Here is a 17695-nt window from a genome sequence, read left to right as displayed (position 1 = left end):
GTTCTATACAAAGGGTCTCTATTCTCATTTCCAGCATATCTGAAATATTAAATCTCAGACTTTTCTCCTTAATGACAGTAAAGAATTTCCTGTCATGGGTCAAGTTTTAGTTCTTTTCCTTTTCTGCCACTCTCATAATTTCTATCCTAAATTAATTTTCAGTCTGATCTTAAAATTAGAAGCATGTGTTAGGATAATTTATCTTGGTGGTCAGATTATTAAAAATAAACAAGAGCAGTTCTTATAGATAATTAAGATTCTGCTATTATGACTATTAAAAGACTGAAACTTTATACAATATATCATTAAAAGAAATGAATATTAGAATTAACTCCAAACGTCTGCCATGGTAGTGTTCATTTGCATGGAAAAATAAATGTAATATGTACATACATGAGAGTAATAAGTGTTTTGAAGAGATTGTGCCATAGAACCAAATAAGAATTATATCTACACTCTTTTCATCACCTTCTATGTGTAATGCGTACTTCTCATGAGGATAATGACTCTCTAAAACTCTATTGCTTTTTTCTATAAGTGTTGCTGAGAATGGCTGTGTAAATAGGAGTTGAAATTATTCCAAGAAGGTAGTTAATTTACTGTAGCCAGAGAGCAGTGAATTCAATGTAATACTTATCACAGAAATCCCTGGTTAAAAGTTAATGCTATTTGGATGGTTAGTTTATTAAGAAGGAAACTATTTATTTTTTCAGTGTTGACTCAGTTAATATACCATAACTTACAGTTTTCTCATTGATTACAGGTATGTTATAGTGTTACATTTTGCCATTGTGCCTGCAAAAACTGCTATGTGATAATATTTTTGGAGAAATACTGACCCACAACATATACAGTATGAAGAGTGAGAATTCTTTGACAATATTCACACAATTTTGAACCTTTATGACAGAACCTTACCGGCCTTCTATGCTAAAATATTTCACATAGCAGTTTTTTCAGGTGCAACAAAGATTTCTTGTTTTGACAGACTGAAAACTATAAGTCATATCATTATTGCGATCACAAATTAGAAAGTGACATCCCTATAATTCATATTCCACATAAAACTATAGGTCCCATGGCTTACAATTATAAAATAAACAGTAAGAAATAAAACTGAATCACAATGTGCTTCAGTTAACCAATTTTTGGAAACATTGCCTGTTCTTCAGGCAATTATCAACAGCAGAAGAGTTATTTATCTTGTTGTTATTGACTGTAAAGAGAATTCCCTTACATTTCCATAAATTACTATTTTCCAGTTATAACTGCACAACATTTTGTAATACAAGCACAGAAAACTTGAAGCCATAATCCAGAGGAATTCCATGAGTCTCAGAGACTTGGTTCCTTGTGTTTTCTACATGTTTGCTTTAAGTCATTGTCTCTTTTTGCCGGGCTAAGCAGCTCAGATAGTAGAAGCACTGCCCTTTGCGTCCAAGTTGGTAGGTTCGATCCTGACAGTCCAACAGTATTTAAAGGTGCACAAATATATCAGCTTTTTGTTGGTACATTTACTGCCAAGTAAAAAATACTGTGGGACAAAATTCTCGCACCTTGGCATCCCAGAAATCTATTAAAGTATCTAGCGGAATGTAAAACCAAAAGCATTATCATTACATCTCCTTTCCTCCTCTTATTCTTACAACATACAACTCTGTTGTTTTAATTTTTTTCTTCTACTAAACTGAAACTTTTTTCTCTAAAAAAAAAGTCCAGCTATAGTCCTTCATATACTATGGGAAGAAGTCCTTCACTAGGTTTCAAGCAGGCTTTATGTGAAAGGTTTAAACATTAAGCCCAGTTTAATGTCAGTTTGAAATGGCTGGCGTAAAATGAATGATAACTTGAGAGTTTGAAAATATGTTGCTAAGAATGAGAAATTCAAGTTATTCTAAAATTAGAAAGAAAGTTACTATTATTTAAATAGAATAGATGAGTGTAGAGAGGAAGAATGGTTTATCTCTAGGCAAGGATGTTCAAGACACATGAATAGTAAATAAGAACACAAGAAAGAAATATTCTGATATTTTTACCTCCCATAGTAGACAAACTATCCATTTCATGTCCGCATCAATATAATAATCTAAGAATGAAAGAATTGTTTAACCTCCTAATGAATAGCTTTCTTTGCCTTTGTCAAATTTTATAAAATCATTCGTAGTACATGTTTCGGCTGCTCCACAGCCATCATCAGCTTCATTCAATTATGCTAAGGTATAAAAAATATCTAGATCATAAGTTCCAGCAGGCTGTATGTTCAGTCAATCAATAACTACTGATCTGCATTTAGGGCAGTCGCCCAGGTGGCAGATTCCCTATCTGTTGTTTTCCTAGCCTTTTCTTAATGATCGCAAAGAAATTGGAAATTGAACATCTCCCTTGGTTATTCCATTCCCTAACTCCCCTTCCTATAAAAGAATATTTGCCCCAATTTGTCCTCTTGAATTCCAGCTTTATCTTCACATTGTGATCTTTCCTACTTTCAAAGACATCACTCAAACATATTCATCTACTGATGTCATTCCATGCCATCTCTCCACTGACAGCTCAGAACATACCACTTAGTCGAGCAGCTCTTCTCCTTTCTCCCAAGTCTTCCCAGCCCAAACTTTGCAACATTTTTGTAACACTACTCTTTTGTCGGAAATCACCCAGAACAAATCGAGCTGCTTTTCTTTGGATTTTTTCCAGTTCTTGAATATGAAATTATACCCAATATATTGTTCTCATAACAGTCTTGATCTCTTCTCACGAGAAACATATGACTTTGTCTAATGGGGGAACTTAAAATGATTTTAATTACACATTTTAAGCATTACTCCCCCCCCCCCCCCCCCTGCCACTGCCGCCACTGCATTGTCCTTCCCCCATTAGACTAAGTCATAAGTTTCTCATGAGAAGAGATCAAGGCTGTTATGAGAACAATATATTGTGTATACTTTTATCTTTTTTATACCTAAGCATAAGTGACTGTAGCTGATGATGGCTGCAAAGCAGACAAAACATGTACAACGAAGGATTTTATAAAACTGCCAAAGGCAAATAAAGGTATCGATTAGGTGGTTAAACAATTCTTTGATTCTTAGACTGCCATAATAGAACAAGAATCCTATACAAGATGCTGATATAAACAGAGTTGGGAAATAATTTATTGAGTAAATATAATTAAATTACTTGTAGCGATTACTATTCAGTAATTTTTACTTGTAATCGTTACTTTTCACAAAATGTAATTTTTACTCATAATTTTCTTCTTGAAAGAGAATTATAAATGTTACATTTCAGTAATCGTTACATTCTAGTAATAGACACATATTGAATCGAGTATTTTGGGAGCTTTGGAGCCCTAGCACTTGTAAATCATCACACCAAGGGTATAACACCAAGATGACATGCCCTCATTCATTTACTCGCTGCTTGTTGTGGTCACTGGTTGAAATTTAGATAATCGTGTACTATGTGGTCAAGAATTAAACCAGAATAAACATGTGAAAATGAAAAGGATTGAGGAATTTCCATTCCCCTATTTGAATAAATATTTTTAATTAGTTGGGCCTGATAATAATGAAAAGATGACGTGCAAACTTTGCTTGGGAGCAATCATTTTGAAAGTTTGTTTAGTCTCTTTTAGTGATGATAGCCTCAGGGATAGTACTGTACAGCAGTACTTCTAAAACAGCATAAAATGAAATAATATTGGTTTCCTTGCAAACTTAGTATCATTCCAGACCCACGTGAAAGAAATGTCAGTGATTTCTTAGAGACTCTCGTTCTGTGAAGTAATTGTAATTTCATTGATTGTGTGTTGAAAGAGTTATTAGTATCTAAGTCAGATATTTCTTAGGTAAATGTTATTCCGCTCAATTCCTTTTTATTTTTTTATCAGTGGATACAGACTGGGAGAAGGGCTCAGGTGCAAACAGGCTAGAGATTAATGATGGAAGCAGAAGTGGAAAACAGTAGCCAAGGGAAGGAAATCCAGTGTTCCTGTCTGGATTTGTACTGGACTAAAATTATGAACTGGTGTGCATTGTCTCATACTGCAGAAAGAGAGACAGAGATTTCAATATTGAATCCTCTTTTTTTTTTTTTTGCTAGTTGCTTTACGTCGCACCGACACAGATAGGTCTTATGGCGACGATGGGATAGGAAATGGCTAGGAGTGGCAAGGAAGCGGCCATGGCCTTAACTAAGGTACAGCCCCAGCATTTGCCTGGTGTGAAAATGGGAAACCACGGAAAACCATTTTCAGGGCTGCCAACAGTGGGGTTTGAACCTACTATCTCCCGATTGAATCCTCTTATCAAGAGAAATATTGCAAGAGAGGTTTATCATTGGACCATGCAGAGTGGCCGCGTGTTAATGCACTAATGGATACGGAGCCAAGCTCTGCATTTAGGAGTGGTTTAGAACCCCATTGATGGCTGTCCTGAGAATGGTTTTCTATGGTTTCCCATTTTCACTTCCAAGTAAATGCCAGGACAGTTCCAATTCATAGACCACCTCATTATCCAGTTTCATTCACCATCATTCATCTTTATTAGCGTTCGGCTCCATGGCTAAATGGTTAGCCTGCTGGCCTTTGGTCACAGGGGTCCCAGGTTTGATTCCCAGCAGGGTCGGAAATTTTAACCATCATTGGTTAATTTCGCTGACACGGGGGCTGGGTGTATGTGTCATCTTCATCATCATTATTCATCCTCATCACAATGCGCAGGTCGCCTACGGGAGTCAAATCAAAAGACCTGCATCTGGTGAGCCGAACTTGTCCTTGGACACTCCCGGCAGTAAAAGCCATATGCCATTTCATTTTCATCTTTATTAGTTCCTCAACTGAGGTTTCGCATCAGAAAGTTCATCTGGCTGTAAAAAACTTCTCATTTAATTTAATCTCACCTCATGCCCAACCCTGTATCAGAAAATGGGACAAAGAGGTAGATATAAATATGCAGGATTATAATTGGAAGGGACATAGATCAGTACGTTGATTTTATATGCATTTATAGTTGTTCACTACATGCAAGCAGTTATGCAAAAGTGAAGCTTATGTAGAAGAAAAATTCTTTCCTGGGAACTGGCATGAAACTAAGTCAGTAAATACTGTAGGTCACAAATTAAGTGGAGTAACTGAAAATAACTGGTTCAATGGTTCAAAAGTTGAGTGTCTGACTCATGATCCTAAATTCATGGTATCAGTCCAATCTGAAGTAGCCAATTTTTGAAAGATGGGCAAGAATCTTGATATTCCACATCATAGTTGTTGGCTGATACAGACACGTCGAACAGGTGAAGTCCTTAACTATTTACACATATCTCTCTACCACTTTGTCCTTAGATATTCTAGAGCTGGACATCAACTGACGCTCTGGTCTATGTAAGCACCTGCCTTAACGTTAGGTACATGCACCTTACCTCCATTCCCTTGTCTCGACTTGCCTTGCCTTGTCTTCTCTATCTCCACCACTATTCCTTTTATCTCATAACTGCATCTACTTGTAAACAGTGATCACTACCATTCTTGTTCTATCCTCCAGTAACAAAGGCTAGCTCAAAATGTTGTCTTTATTTTATGCTTCATCATGTCTTTGTTTTATGGATATTGTACACACACATGCCTACAGGGTAAGTTTGTTTCCTATAATATATAGGGTGGTCAGAAACAATTTGAACTGGCTATATGAGCATTAGAGTGATGGTTGTACTGATAAATAATTTGAATAAAATAATTTTTTATTTATTTATTTATTTATTTATTTATTTATTTATTTATTTATTTATTTATTTATTTATTTATTTATTTATTTAAACATATGCTACCAACAGACATTCTCCATTTATAGGTGGATTTTTAACCATAATGCAATTATAAAGAACAGAATTTGTAAAGAAAAACATCAAGAAAATAGTATTCAGAATATGAAAAAATAAGAGAAAGAGAAAAAACAAACATGATAATACATGAAAGTACAATATCTCACACAGCTGTCATTCTGTTGTTTGTTTTTTTTTGTTTTTTTTTTTGCTAGTTACTTTACGTCGCAAAAACACGGATGGGTCTTATGGCGACGATGGGACAGGAATGGCCTGGGATTGGGAAGGAAGCAGCCGTGGCCTTAATTAAGGTGTAAAAATGGGAAACCACGGAAAACCATCTTCAGGGCTGCCGACAGTGGGGTTCGAACCCACTATCTCCCGGATGCGAGCTCACAGTTACGCACTCCTAACCGCTCGGCCAACTCGCCCGGTAGTTGTCATTTTATCAGCTGCTGTAATCAGCCAATCAGATCGCTTCGCGGGGGAATTCAAATGGGCTTTGGAAGGCAGTGTTACTAATTAACACGTGGCTTAAGACCGGCTTGACAGCACCAGTCAAAGGAAGAACTTCGCCAGAGGAGGAATTTGAACACAAACTTCTGTGATGAAAGGATTGCACCATAGCAAATATACTAAGGTGACTCTGGGTGAAATCCACAGTGTGTTTCTGTTTGATGAAAATTTTTCAGCAGGCTCTCAAGCCGATCTTATGCCACGTGCAGACTTACCACCACTACCTCACAAAGCCCTTTTAAATTTGCCTCCAAAGCAATCTGATTGGCTAACTTCAGCACCTGATAAAATGACAATGGAGTGAGATTATCTAATTATATCATATTACTCATCAGCATGACCAACCCTCTAATACCCAGTATACCCAGTTCACATTATTTCCGACCACTCTGTATATATTGCTCCTGTTAGCTTTCCTGCCTCAGATTACATAGTTGGTAAATCAGTCACAATTTCCTTTGATGGGATAGAATTCATTACTGTGAAAGAAGGTGGTTCTACTTTGTTAAATATTACAGGTCTTACCCTTAGTAGTTCACAAAATAATGAGGAACATCTGAGAGACAGATGAATGACTCCACCAACAATGTAATTTGCACTCTCCAGTGTAAGATCTACGCTGCCTTCTACAAAGATCTCTCTTCCATAGTTCTGTCAGTATTATTAAATCACATTCAACCAACATTACAATTGCCTCCCCGTTTCTGCACATTTACATACTCTCCCACTGTGTCCTTTTTTGTTTCACTGATAAAGTGATCCATATATCACCTCCATTCCTTCAGTTAGGGGACTCAGTAAATTCTTAAGTCCAGGCCAAATCTTAATACCAACTTCCCTTCTGCCACCAACCTCTCCCTCCAAATCCCCATCCATTCCCTCAGAGAATTTTTGTCAGTTTTTGGCATCATTTCCCGTAAGATATATTTTTTTTTTGCTGATTAATACGGACGTTTTATCAGAAAGTCTAATTCTTTTGTGCATTCTTATCTACTACATGTGTGTCATTGTCAGGTAAACAGATCTTTTCCTTTAATTTTTCTTCATCATGCTTTATATATTGCCTAAATTCTACATGTTTCATCATTTAGAATGTCACAAGCCTACAAATATTATGCAAGGGTAAGTCAGAAAGTATGTTTGTCTAATGTTTTGTAGGTGAATATATAACGACAGGCTAGGAGAAAAAAACTGCTTTATTTTAGCATCTTTTCTGTATTTCATGTCCTCTGTTTTGCTCATTACTAGTAAGAGGGAATACCAGTATCCAACAAATAGCTACCCCTACTAGGGCATCTAACTTATCAGCCTCCTAATCAATTCACATAGAACAGTATTTATGACAGTGAAATTTTAATAAGATTCTAAGCCATATAAATTGTTCAAATATGGTTCACATTTAAAGAAAATGGACCTAATGAAAGGTGAGAAATTCCTTATTTTTATAAAACTATTATTCTGTATTATTATAAAACTTGCAACATTTACATACAGGTATATCTGTGCATTCCACTGAGTTTCAGGTTTTATTATTAATCATCCTCTCTGGAGGCCACACACCATTATTATTATTATTTAAAGTACAAAATGGTTTTTCAAGTTTTGTGTAAACTAAACTCTGAAGAAAAATAATTGGGATTTTTACACACTTAACATACTGTACGATCATGTGGTACTGTTCACAGAAAAATTGTCTGAGGAAATCAATTACCTAATGAATTAAAAAGCCTTTTTAATCAATTTTATTTGATAAAATAATTATCACAGTGATTGTATTACAAAATGTTTGCAGAAATATATGAAACATTTGATGTACCAGTAACAATTACGTGGATGTAATTAGTATTGAATGTTGATGTTTAATGAAATGACAAAAGCCTCACTTCACTGTATCCAGATACCTAGTCACATTCCTTCCCCTTTCACCTCTCTGGTAAGTAAACGATACATTTACATATTACATTTTATTCTGGATGAGATTTGGATTTCTTCCAATTCATTTCTATACTTCGGTAAAAGGAAAAATTTTGAAAACACACACAGTATCTCTTCTTCTGTTACTAATTTATTTTTATATTCCCTCAATTTTTAAACATCTATTTTTCCACAACTGGAAGGAGGAGGGGAATGCTTCTCTCTGAAAAGTTTGAGTTAACATCTATTGAAGGAATGGGTCTTATAGCTGGCACAATACCGTAACAATCATATTTGCACAGTTCTGTAAGCTGTTCATATTGGATAACAAATAAACACTGTTAAGCTATAACAACTTCTTCTTCTTTTCCTGCTGCTTTTCCCACACCTGTGGGGTCGCGGGTGCGAATTGCGTCGCACATGTGGATTTGGTCCTGTTTTTACGGCCGGATGCCCTTCCTGACGCCAACCCTCTATGGAGGGATGTAAGCACTATGGCGTGTTTCTGTGGTGGTTGGTAGTGTAGTATGTTGTGTGAATATGATGAGGAGAGTGTTGGGACGGACATATACACCCAGTCCCCGAGCCAGAAGAATTAATCAGAAGAGATTAAAATCCCCGACCCGGCCGGGAATCGAACCCGGGACCCTCTGAACCGAAGGCCAGTACGCTGACCATTCAGCCAACGAGTCGGACGTTAAGCTATAACAACTGTGAGACAAAATTATAAAAGTATGGCAATGTTGAGGCTACAGTGAATTTATATAAGCAGAATTTCAGGAAGCAACACTCAGAAGAAAGAGCAGCTGTGGCAGAGGCACCTCTTACCAGTGTGAAATGTTTTTTTTTTGTTTTTTTTTGCTAGGGGCTTTACGTCGCACCGACACAGATAGGTCTTATGGCGACGATGGGATAGGAAAGGCCTAGGAGTTGGAAGGAAGCGGCCGTGGCCTTAATTAAGGTACAGCCCCAGCATTTGCCTGGAGTGAAAATGGGAAACCACGGAAAACCATCTTCAGGGCTGCCGATAGTGGGATTCGAGCCTACTATCTCCCGGATGCAAGCTCACAGCCGCACGCCTCTACGCGCACGGCCAACTCGCCCGGTAGTGTGAAATGTAACAAACTTTACAGGGAGAAACAGAAACATAGTGTGAAGATGACACCCAGCCTCAGACTAGTGCAGACATCATGAATGGTGATTCACCAGTGGATACAGACATTGATATGAGTTACAATGATGAGTCCTTGGACATCAACACCTCTGATGAGCTACTCATCACCTCCAACGTCCTTGACTGTCCATCGTGGGAAGAAAGTTGTCAGTGCACAAATTGTGGGAAGTGAAATGGTAAATGAGTAATACTTGTTATACACTGTTGATTGGATCTGCTATGTTTGAACTCTCTCAATTCGCATGATGAAGTCACATTAAGAAAAAGACTTGTGGCCATGTCCCAACACAACCTATATCAGCTTATACTGCAATGCTAATAACACATTGACTACACAGCCCTATCACTGTAGGTTGATTTCATTAATTGAAAAGTTTTAGAGGAACTCTTAGGAAGCAAATGATTGGGAAACCAATGATCCCAAAGAAGGTTTGTTTATACAAACCCTACTTCAACTTGAGGGACAAACATTTATGCCCTTCAACCATGGAAGCATAGTAAGAAAATTAAGTAAAGTACATTATTCACATGTGCTCATTTATTTGCTTTCGTAAAAAAGAAATATCCATTTTAAAAAGACTGTAAGTTGGTTCCTAGACTATTTTGAACCTGAAAAGTCAAATCCTTTTGTTTAGAGGATAAATGAAATCCATCTACCAAATCCAAGGGAGTACTCTAATAAGGCATACTATGCAAGGTATGTCATAAGATAATTTGTACAGCTTTTCTCAATGAACCATAAAGTTTTATGAAACATCACTGAGCCTACTACCATCTTTTCCAAAATCCTGCAGCTCATCATGCCCTGAATGTTAGTGCTCAGCACCACCTAAATTCTGGAACCTTCCAGACTATGACAGCCATTAATAAGTCTGAGCCATCAGTTACAGCTGCAATTTGCTATAGCATGTCATTGTATATATAGAGAAATACTGCATCCATTGCCAGGCTGAGTGGCTCAGACGGTTGGGACGGTGGCCTTCTGACCCCAACTTGGCAGGTTCGATCCTGGCTCAGATCGATGGAGCAGGCTCAAATACATCAATCTTGCATCAGTAAATTTACTGGCACATAAAAAACTTCTGAGGGACTAAATTCTGACACCTCGGCATCTCCAAAAACTGTAAAAAGTAGTTAGTGGGACATAAAAAATATTATTATTATTATTATTATTATTATTATTATTATTATTATTATTATTATTATTATTATTATTGCATCCATCCATACGGCTGAGGATTCTCGGTAAAGAACTATAAGGGATCCATTCTTATCTCCAAAAGATAAGGTGAGACAAAATAAGGAATGAAAATATTCGGCAAAGTCTTGGATTGAACAAGAGTCTGTTGAAACCGTAGAATTAGCAGATTACAAAGGTATGGACATATGAGAAGGATGTCACCAAACAGGACCCCAAGAACATACTATGAAAGGAAATTTGTTGGTAAGGAGGCCTTGTGATGGCTGGGAAAAGATCTTGGTAAACGTGACATAAATTGGCAGCAAAAGGTAGAACATTAGTAATGGCTGGACAGGACGAACTGGGGGAAGCTTGTAAATAGCTTCACCTAGTGTGCTGGAGTAAAGAATTGATGATTATAATAATGGTGATGTCAATGAGAATAATACAACATGTAATGTTTTCTCTTTACTGACTGCATTAATTCAAAATTAAGTTTAAACATTAACCTTTTCTTTTACCCCAGTGAAGCCTATTATTATACCTTAAGCCACCCATCTCCTTGCAAGTCATGGAGAGCTTTGAAGGACAGGAAGGGGCCTTCATTACTCATAACCTCAGCACTAAGTTCAATAGAATGGTTAGCTCCAACCCTGGCTGCTTTTGCCTCTTAAATTAACCTGCTACTCATTTATAGAGCAGGCTGAGTGAACCTCAGGGCCACATGCCATTCCAGAAATGAAAAATTTTTGAACGTGTATCCTTCCAGGTGAAATGACCATGCCTTTAACCACCTTAGCCAGGCTACCCTTATTATTGTTGAAAAGCCAATAGAGCTCTACAAGAGTCTTGGATATCAGGTCAACATCAATGATTTTTTCATGTGTTTGTTAAAAACATTCACGTGTAATGTTGAATCTACCATCTGCTACCTTGTAACTAATAGAAATAAAAGAAAAACATATTGACTCCTGGTGCAATGTATAGGTTTAATTAAGGTAGCCAATAACATGTTAAGTAAATACAGATTGCAAGTACAGTAAGTTACAACTTTTTGCAAAACACCTTTTATCTATACTTTCAACACCGCTAATTTCAGGATTTTCTTTAAAAGTAATTGATGACATGTTTTTCCAACATTTGTATCTTTATGTATCTCTATTCTCAGAAACTACTATAGTTATTGTAACTTTCTAATTATTTTCAACCTGTAATTAAACATGAAGGTCCTGTTCTCTCAAGCAAAGATGGTTAGATGTCAGGTTCAAATCTTGGTCAGTAATGTTATTTTGCACTAGAAAAAGTAGCAGAAGAGTCAAATTTTCTCCAGGATATCCAGTTTTCCCTCTACTTTCCTTCCAGTAACAATCTATAATCATTCACCCTTGTCTCAGAGTACAATGGCAGGATTTGTCAGTTAGCAACATTTTTTAATGAAACATCAGGTAATTAATTCATCCTGACTTTATTTTTTGCAGTGATCACTTGTGAAGAACCAGAAGTACCCTCTGGTGGCTATGTAGTTGGTTACGACTTCAACGTTCATTCATCTATCACATATCACTGTGAAGTGGGGCATATCCTGAGAGGATCGTCAACTCTGGAGTGCACAATGCAAGGAGAATGGTCTGGAGAGCCACCTTCATGTGAATGTAAGTACGCAGTGGTGAAATAGTGCACCATATCATGAACCTTGGTTAAAACATTTACATTGCTAGACATTTTAGACATTTTAGCCGTGCTACCTTTGTCAACATGTACAAATGAACAAATTTTTTCAGCATTTTGTTATCTAAAAATATATTTGCATAATTTCATTGAAAATACATAAATAGAATGGCACTCTGAACATATAAATCAATCAATCAATCAATCAATCAATCAATCAATCAATCAATCAATCAATCAATCAATCTATACTCTATACTCCCCACCACTTAAGTCTGTTAATACATATCTATTATCTTTTCCTCTCCAGAGATGCCATTGGCATTAAAAATGATTACAAAAAAATATTCTGTCATTATTCTCCCTATGATGAACAAACAGAAGAAAAATACAGACAAAATTATGATAATGTAGTTAATTTCCAGCTCTAGCCAGTAACACATTGTGTCTCTTTTGTTATTCAGATATCGATTGCGGGAGAGTGCCTCCCTTGCCGTATGGCTCAGCTACCTATACTAATGGAACAACATATCTAGGAAGTGAAATCTCATATAGCTGTGTGCGTAATTACAGAGTGGTAGGTGTGACAACAAGACGATGCCTTGAGACAGGAGTGTGGAGTGACGAATCTCCACGATGTGAAGGTGAGTAAGAAGTTAAAATGAATATGGTTCATTACTTCAATTATCAATGTATATTAAAGTCTCACTGTTCTTGTTCCTGAAAGCAAATCACAAAAATGATCTAGTAAGATTCATTCGATTTTGATGACATTATGCAAGTGGCCGTTATTCCTGCATTGCCAGTTGCATGTGAATACTGTAATCACTGATCAGTTATACTTGTTTTGAAGTAGACACTCCAATGACCAGAAACGAGACAAACTTGTATAATTAAATACAATATAATTAAAAATAAGCAAAAACAAAAATTACTACATTATGTCTTTAAAATGATATTGTAGTATAATAACTAGGGACTGCCTGGCCGAGGCGGTAAAGGCATGCTCGGTTTGCCCAGAAAGACGTGGGTTCGAATCCCCGTCAGGAATTGAAATAATAACAGTAATCCCCGTCAGGAAGTCATAAAATTTAAGAAACAAGACTTCCACTTCCGGAGGTAAACACGGCCCTGAGATTCATTCAGCCTACACCAAAAATAAGTACCAGGTTAATTCCTGGGGGCAAAGGCGGCCGGGCGTAGAGCTGACCACTCTACCCCATCAAGTGCCGAGATTACAGATAGTGGAAGCATAGCATATAATGTCTTGTGCCTCTTCATTTATCCATATATACGTCCACGAGAGTTTCTCTAGAGCAGCTCCACAGTGAAGAGTTATATTGGTAGCACTGACTCGTGCTTGTAACAAGACAAAACAAATTTGTACATTCACTACAATTATAATGGATGGTAGAAGTAGTCATCATTGTTGAAGGTATAGCTCAATTCATTTACACATAGTTTCAAAAACTTTCACTAGTATTTGCTGCATTATCGACTACACATGATAATGATATTCAGCTTAAATTGACCAATTGTTTTTAACCATAGTAATTTTATAGAGGTACAATTGAAGTTATTTTCTTATGGCTGTGTTTATTTGCTGTCCACTTATATATTCCAGTTCTTGTGCTAACTTATGTTAATGTTATGTTAATGTTAATGTGTTCCATTACAAAACGTTCTTTATAGTGAACATTATCACCAGTATTCTGCCGCCATGTCACCAGTCTTTTGTCTAAAAACCGTTGCCTACGTTATAATACAAGGCCTGGAAATAGAGCCCGTAAAACGCTATGGAAGTGGTTACACTGAAGTTCAATGCCGGGCCGCTAGGATCGCTATCTTGCCCCCTGTCTACCAGGCTCGCGCCTTTAAACGTGTTCATTAACTGAGTTGGTTGTGAATGTATTATGTATTTGTCTGATGTTAAGCATTCGCAGTTCCAGTCATGGTTTATTCACGAGAAATTAAAGGTAGTGGAATTTCGTTTCACAAGTTTCCAGTGAATGTTCAATGTTCCAAAACATTTTACAGAGGAAGTATTACGCATGAGATACGACTTCAAGCTGATCGAAGTAGGCCTCCATTCCTAAGTTTTGATCCGAGTTACGTCATAAGAATCGGGCGATCCCAAAATTTGTCACTGGATATTTTTAAACTATGCTACCGTGACCGGCAGTCATTTGAAAGGCATCTTCAAACTCAGAAATCTTAAATTAGGAAACCAACGAGGAAAATAATTTGCCCAACAAATTTCACGAAAATGAATGTAGCAAGAGCTAAAAATATTGTATTTTCCCCTGAAACAAACTCCAGTTTGTAAAGTATGGAGGTGGTTTTGTCCCGAGAGCATAAAATACAGTTTAAAATAACCCATTTGTTTTATGGAGCATTTTATTAAATTGTTCAATGCGCATAACGTCTGCAACACCTCACATAGGACATATTCAGGAACGAGAACAAACGAGCATCTTTTAACCGGGCGAGTTGGTCGTACGGTTAGGGGCGCACGGCTGTGAGCTTGCATCCGGGAGATAGTGGGTTCGAATTCCACTGTCGGCAGCCCTGAAGATGGTTTTCCGTGGTTTCCCATTTTGACACCAGGCAAATGCTGGGGCTGTACCTTAATTAAGGCCACGGCCGCTTCCTTCCAACTCCTAGGCCTTTCCTATCCCATCGTCGCCATAATACCTACTTGTACCGGTGCGATGTAAAGTCACTAGCAAAAAAAAGCATTTTAGTACTGAAGATGAACTCCTCAGTTGGTTAATTAATGATTTCCTGTCATATATTAAGAAACTTAAAATGCATTCAGAGAAAGTAAAAAAAAATCCTGAGAGAAATGTATCAGGCATAGATCTTGACTACCCAGTCCACTGTGGCCTGCGTAAAATACCTCATAAGTATACATATGCATTATGCATTGATGAGGAACCTAACGAGCTACGACATCGAGCTCTTCTTCAGCTACCTAAGACGCCAAGCGGAATACAATGACATTATGGCTCGTGTGGCAAAAGAAAAAACAGATTGTAAAGGCTGTTTAGAACATATCTGTTCTCCAGCTACTCAAAGTCCAACATTGTGTCTTATTCGTTTTCAAGATCGAGGAGCCCTCAGATACCGAAAGTCGTCTGTGGCACTTCTGCAGTGAACGACGGAATTTGTCACTTCCGCTACGCAGTAACTTACTTGTCTCGAGGAGAGTTACTAAAAGGTGTAGGTTTATTTTTTCGAAAGACATGTTCAACAGTGAAATTAAGTGTGGAAAGTGTAAAGGCGACAAACGACCTCTTTTTCTACTATGAAAATTTCTGAGACCTCTGTTAGACAACATTACTTTGAGCCACTCAAGTAGAAGAGAGAAAGTTTTGAAACTTGATAAGAAGCCCCTCAGAAGGAAAGTTTTGAAACTTCAGTGACATATCCAAGCCAATGCAGCACCGCTCTATAAATAAAGTACTGTCAATACTCGCAAAAACATTCAGTTCTTTTTATTTAGGATATACTTTACTTGTTGACATATACGGCCATGCGAATACAAGGGGGCAAGACCGCGATCCTAGCTGCTGAATGGTGAACTAGGAAGCAACCCGTTTCCACGAGTGCATTTCAAGGCCTTGCATTATAGCGTAGGCAACGCTAAAAACACACACATACACTCTCTGCACTATTCATTAACCTACGCTGTTCCCTTACTTTACTAAGAATATCTACTTTACACATACCCTTTACCATTCAAGGCAATGCCTATGACTTTGTCTGGCTGCTGCTGCTTCCAATTTAATGCTTTCTCTGACACCAGACCATAGCTAAACTCTCTATGGGAAGAATTCCCTAGTGCACTGTAGATTGTAGGAGAATGTCTCCATTGTTAGGGGATTCAGCTATTTACACAAATGAAAGTGTAGAAGTGGAATCTCTCCCAAAATATGATACACACAAACCATAGAACCCAAACCCCATGGCGCAACAGCCCTGAAAGGCCATGGCCTACCAAGCGACTGCTGCTCAACCCACAAGCCTGCAGATTACAAGGTGTCGTGTGGTGGCCAGGACGAATCCTCTTGGCCATTATTCTTGACTCTCTAGCCCAGGGCTACTATCTTATCATCAGATAGCTCCTCAATTGTAATCATGTAGGCCGAGTGTTCTCGAACCAATCTGACTTGGTCAGGAATCGAACCCAGGGCCACCAGGTAAGAGGCAGGCATATTTGAACTGGACAAAATGGCTTGTAAATATTATACTAGACATGCAATCTTGGCCATGGCTGGATCAACACACTGCAGCACCTAGGCTGTCAGCAACAAAGTGTGGACGGCAAGTGCACTATTCTCCCACCATAACCAGATTTTCTGTTGCACTAAAACACATCCAGCCACAGGAAGAGCTTTCTCATGAAGTCCCCTTTTCTACTCTAGCCACATAAGGCTGGTCTGTCTTCAAGATGTATACATATTAAGCTCAGCTACCATGACTCATCAGTTCACAAAGTTAAATTGCCAAAATCATGGCCTTAATCAGCAGCAGCACTTTTATCCTAGGAAGATACAAGTTTTAGGAATACAAATACAAGTGTACCTGAGTGTTTTCAAATATAATCTGTCACACATGACCAATGTCATTTTTACCAACTATGATGTTTTAATGACACAACACAAACATCAATCTCACGCAAGTGCTTATTTGAACTAAATAAGTGTGTTCTTTTAATGTTATAAGCCACTTTATGTAGCATTTTAAGTTTAGCCTTGAATCGTATCTACCACTTTAATTTTAATTTTAATATTAAGGACAATACGGCAAAACATGTCCCAATTTTTTAACATGTAACTTCGATTTTGATTTTTAATAAATCAACAAGTGTATTGAAAAGGTGGACTTCCATGACACAATTCCTTCATGAGCTTATATGTAGTTCAATACAAACCCTAATATGAAGTTTATAACTTGCAATATTATGTTTACAAGTACTATGGTAATTCTGTAACTAGTGGTATAGTGCCAATGAAAACACAGTATCCTTCCAGTAAATCTGGAGTAGATTTAATTTACTGCACAAGAATAGATACTTACAACATAAATTATAGGCTATTCCAAAAATAATATACAGTACAGACAGAGAACAGTAATCTACACAAAGAGAATACAGTATATGACACACACAGGAGAAAACCATTTTGGTGCATTTCCTGATGCAGAAACTAAATGGTCTCTTATACAGAAGAATGAGCATCAATCCTTGTATACCTGATCCTATGCAATGGTCTTTTGTAATAACATTTCCTGTCTTACTCTTTAATAAACACACTTTGCCAATGAAAATTGTAGTTCTATTATGTTAAGAAAGTACAAGCAGCATTTAGGGCAATTTGCAGTGAATGTTTCCTTTATTCTAACAGCATGAAAGTGCTCCCTTTAAT

The 17695-nt window shown here is 37.3% G+C and overlaps 1 protein-coding gene across 1 annotated transcript in view; it reads left to right on the top strand.

Moving 5' to 3' along the window:
• The window catches only part of fw (furrowed), a 524942-nt gene that overhangs the window by 472806 nt on the left and 34441 nt on the right, over positions 1-17695 (top strand). Inside the window, exons 13-14 of the mRNA XM_067146533.2 lie at positions 12077-12250; positions 12731-12910. Of these exons, the coding sequence (XP_067002634.2) occupies positions 12077-12250; positions 12731-12910 (354 nt within the window). The remainder of the gene's footprint in view (positions 1-12076; positions 12251-12730; positions 12911-17695) is intronic.

This window comes from Anabrus simplex, chromosome 4 (genome assembly GCF_040414725.1).
Source record: "Anabrus simplex isolate iqAnaSimp1 chromosome 4, ASM4041472v1, whole genome shotgun sequence".
NCBI classification, from domain to species: Eukaryota; Metazoa; Arthropoda; class Insecta; order Orthoptera; family Tettigoniidae; genus Anabrus; species Anabrus simplex.
Note: the sequence above shows the minus strand (reverse complement) of the source record. Positions and strands in the feature narration are given on the sequence as shown.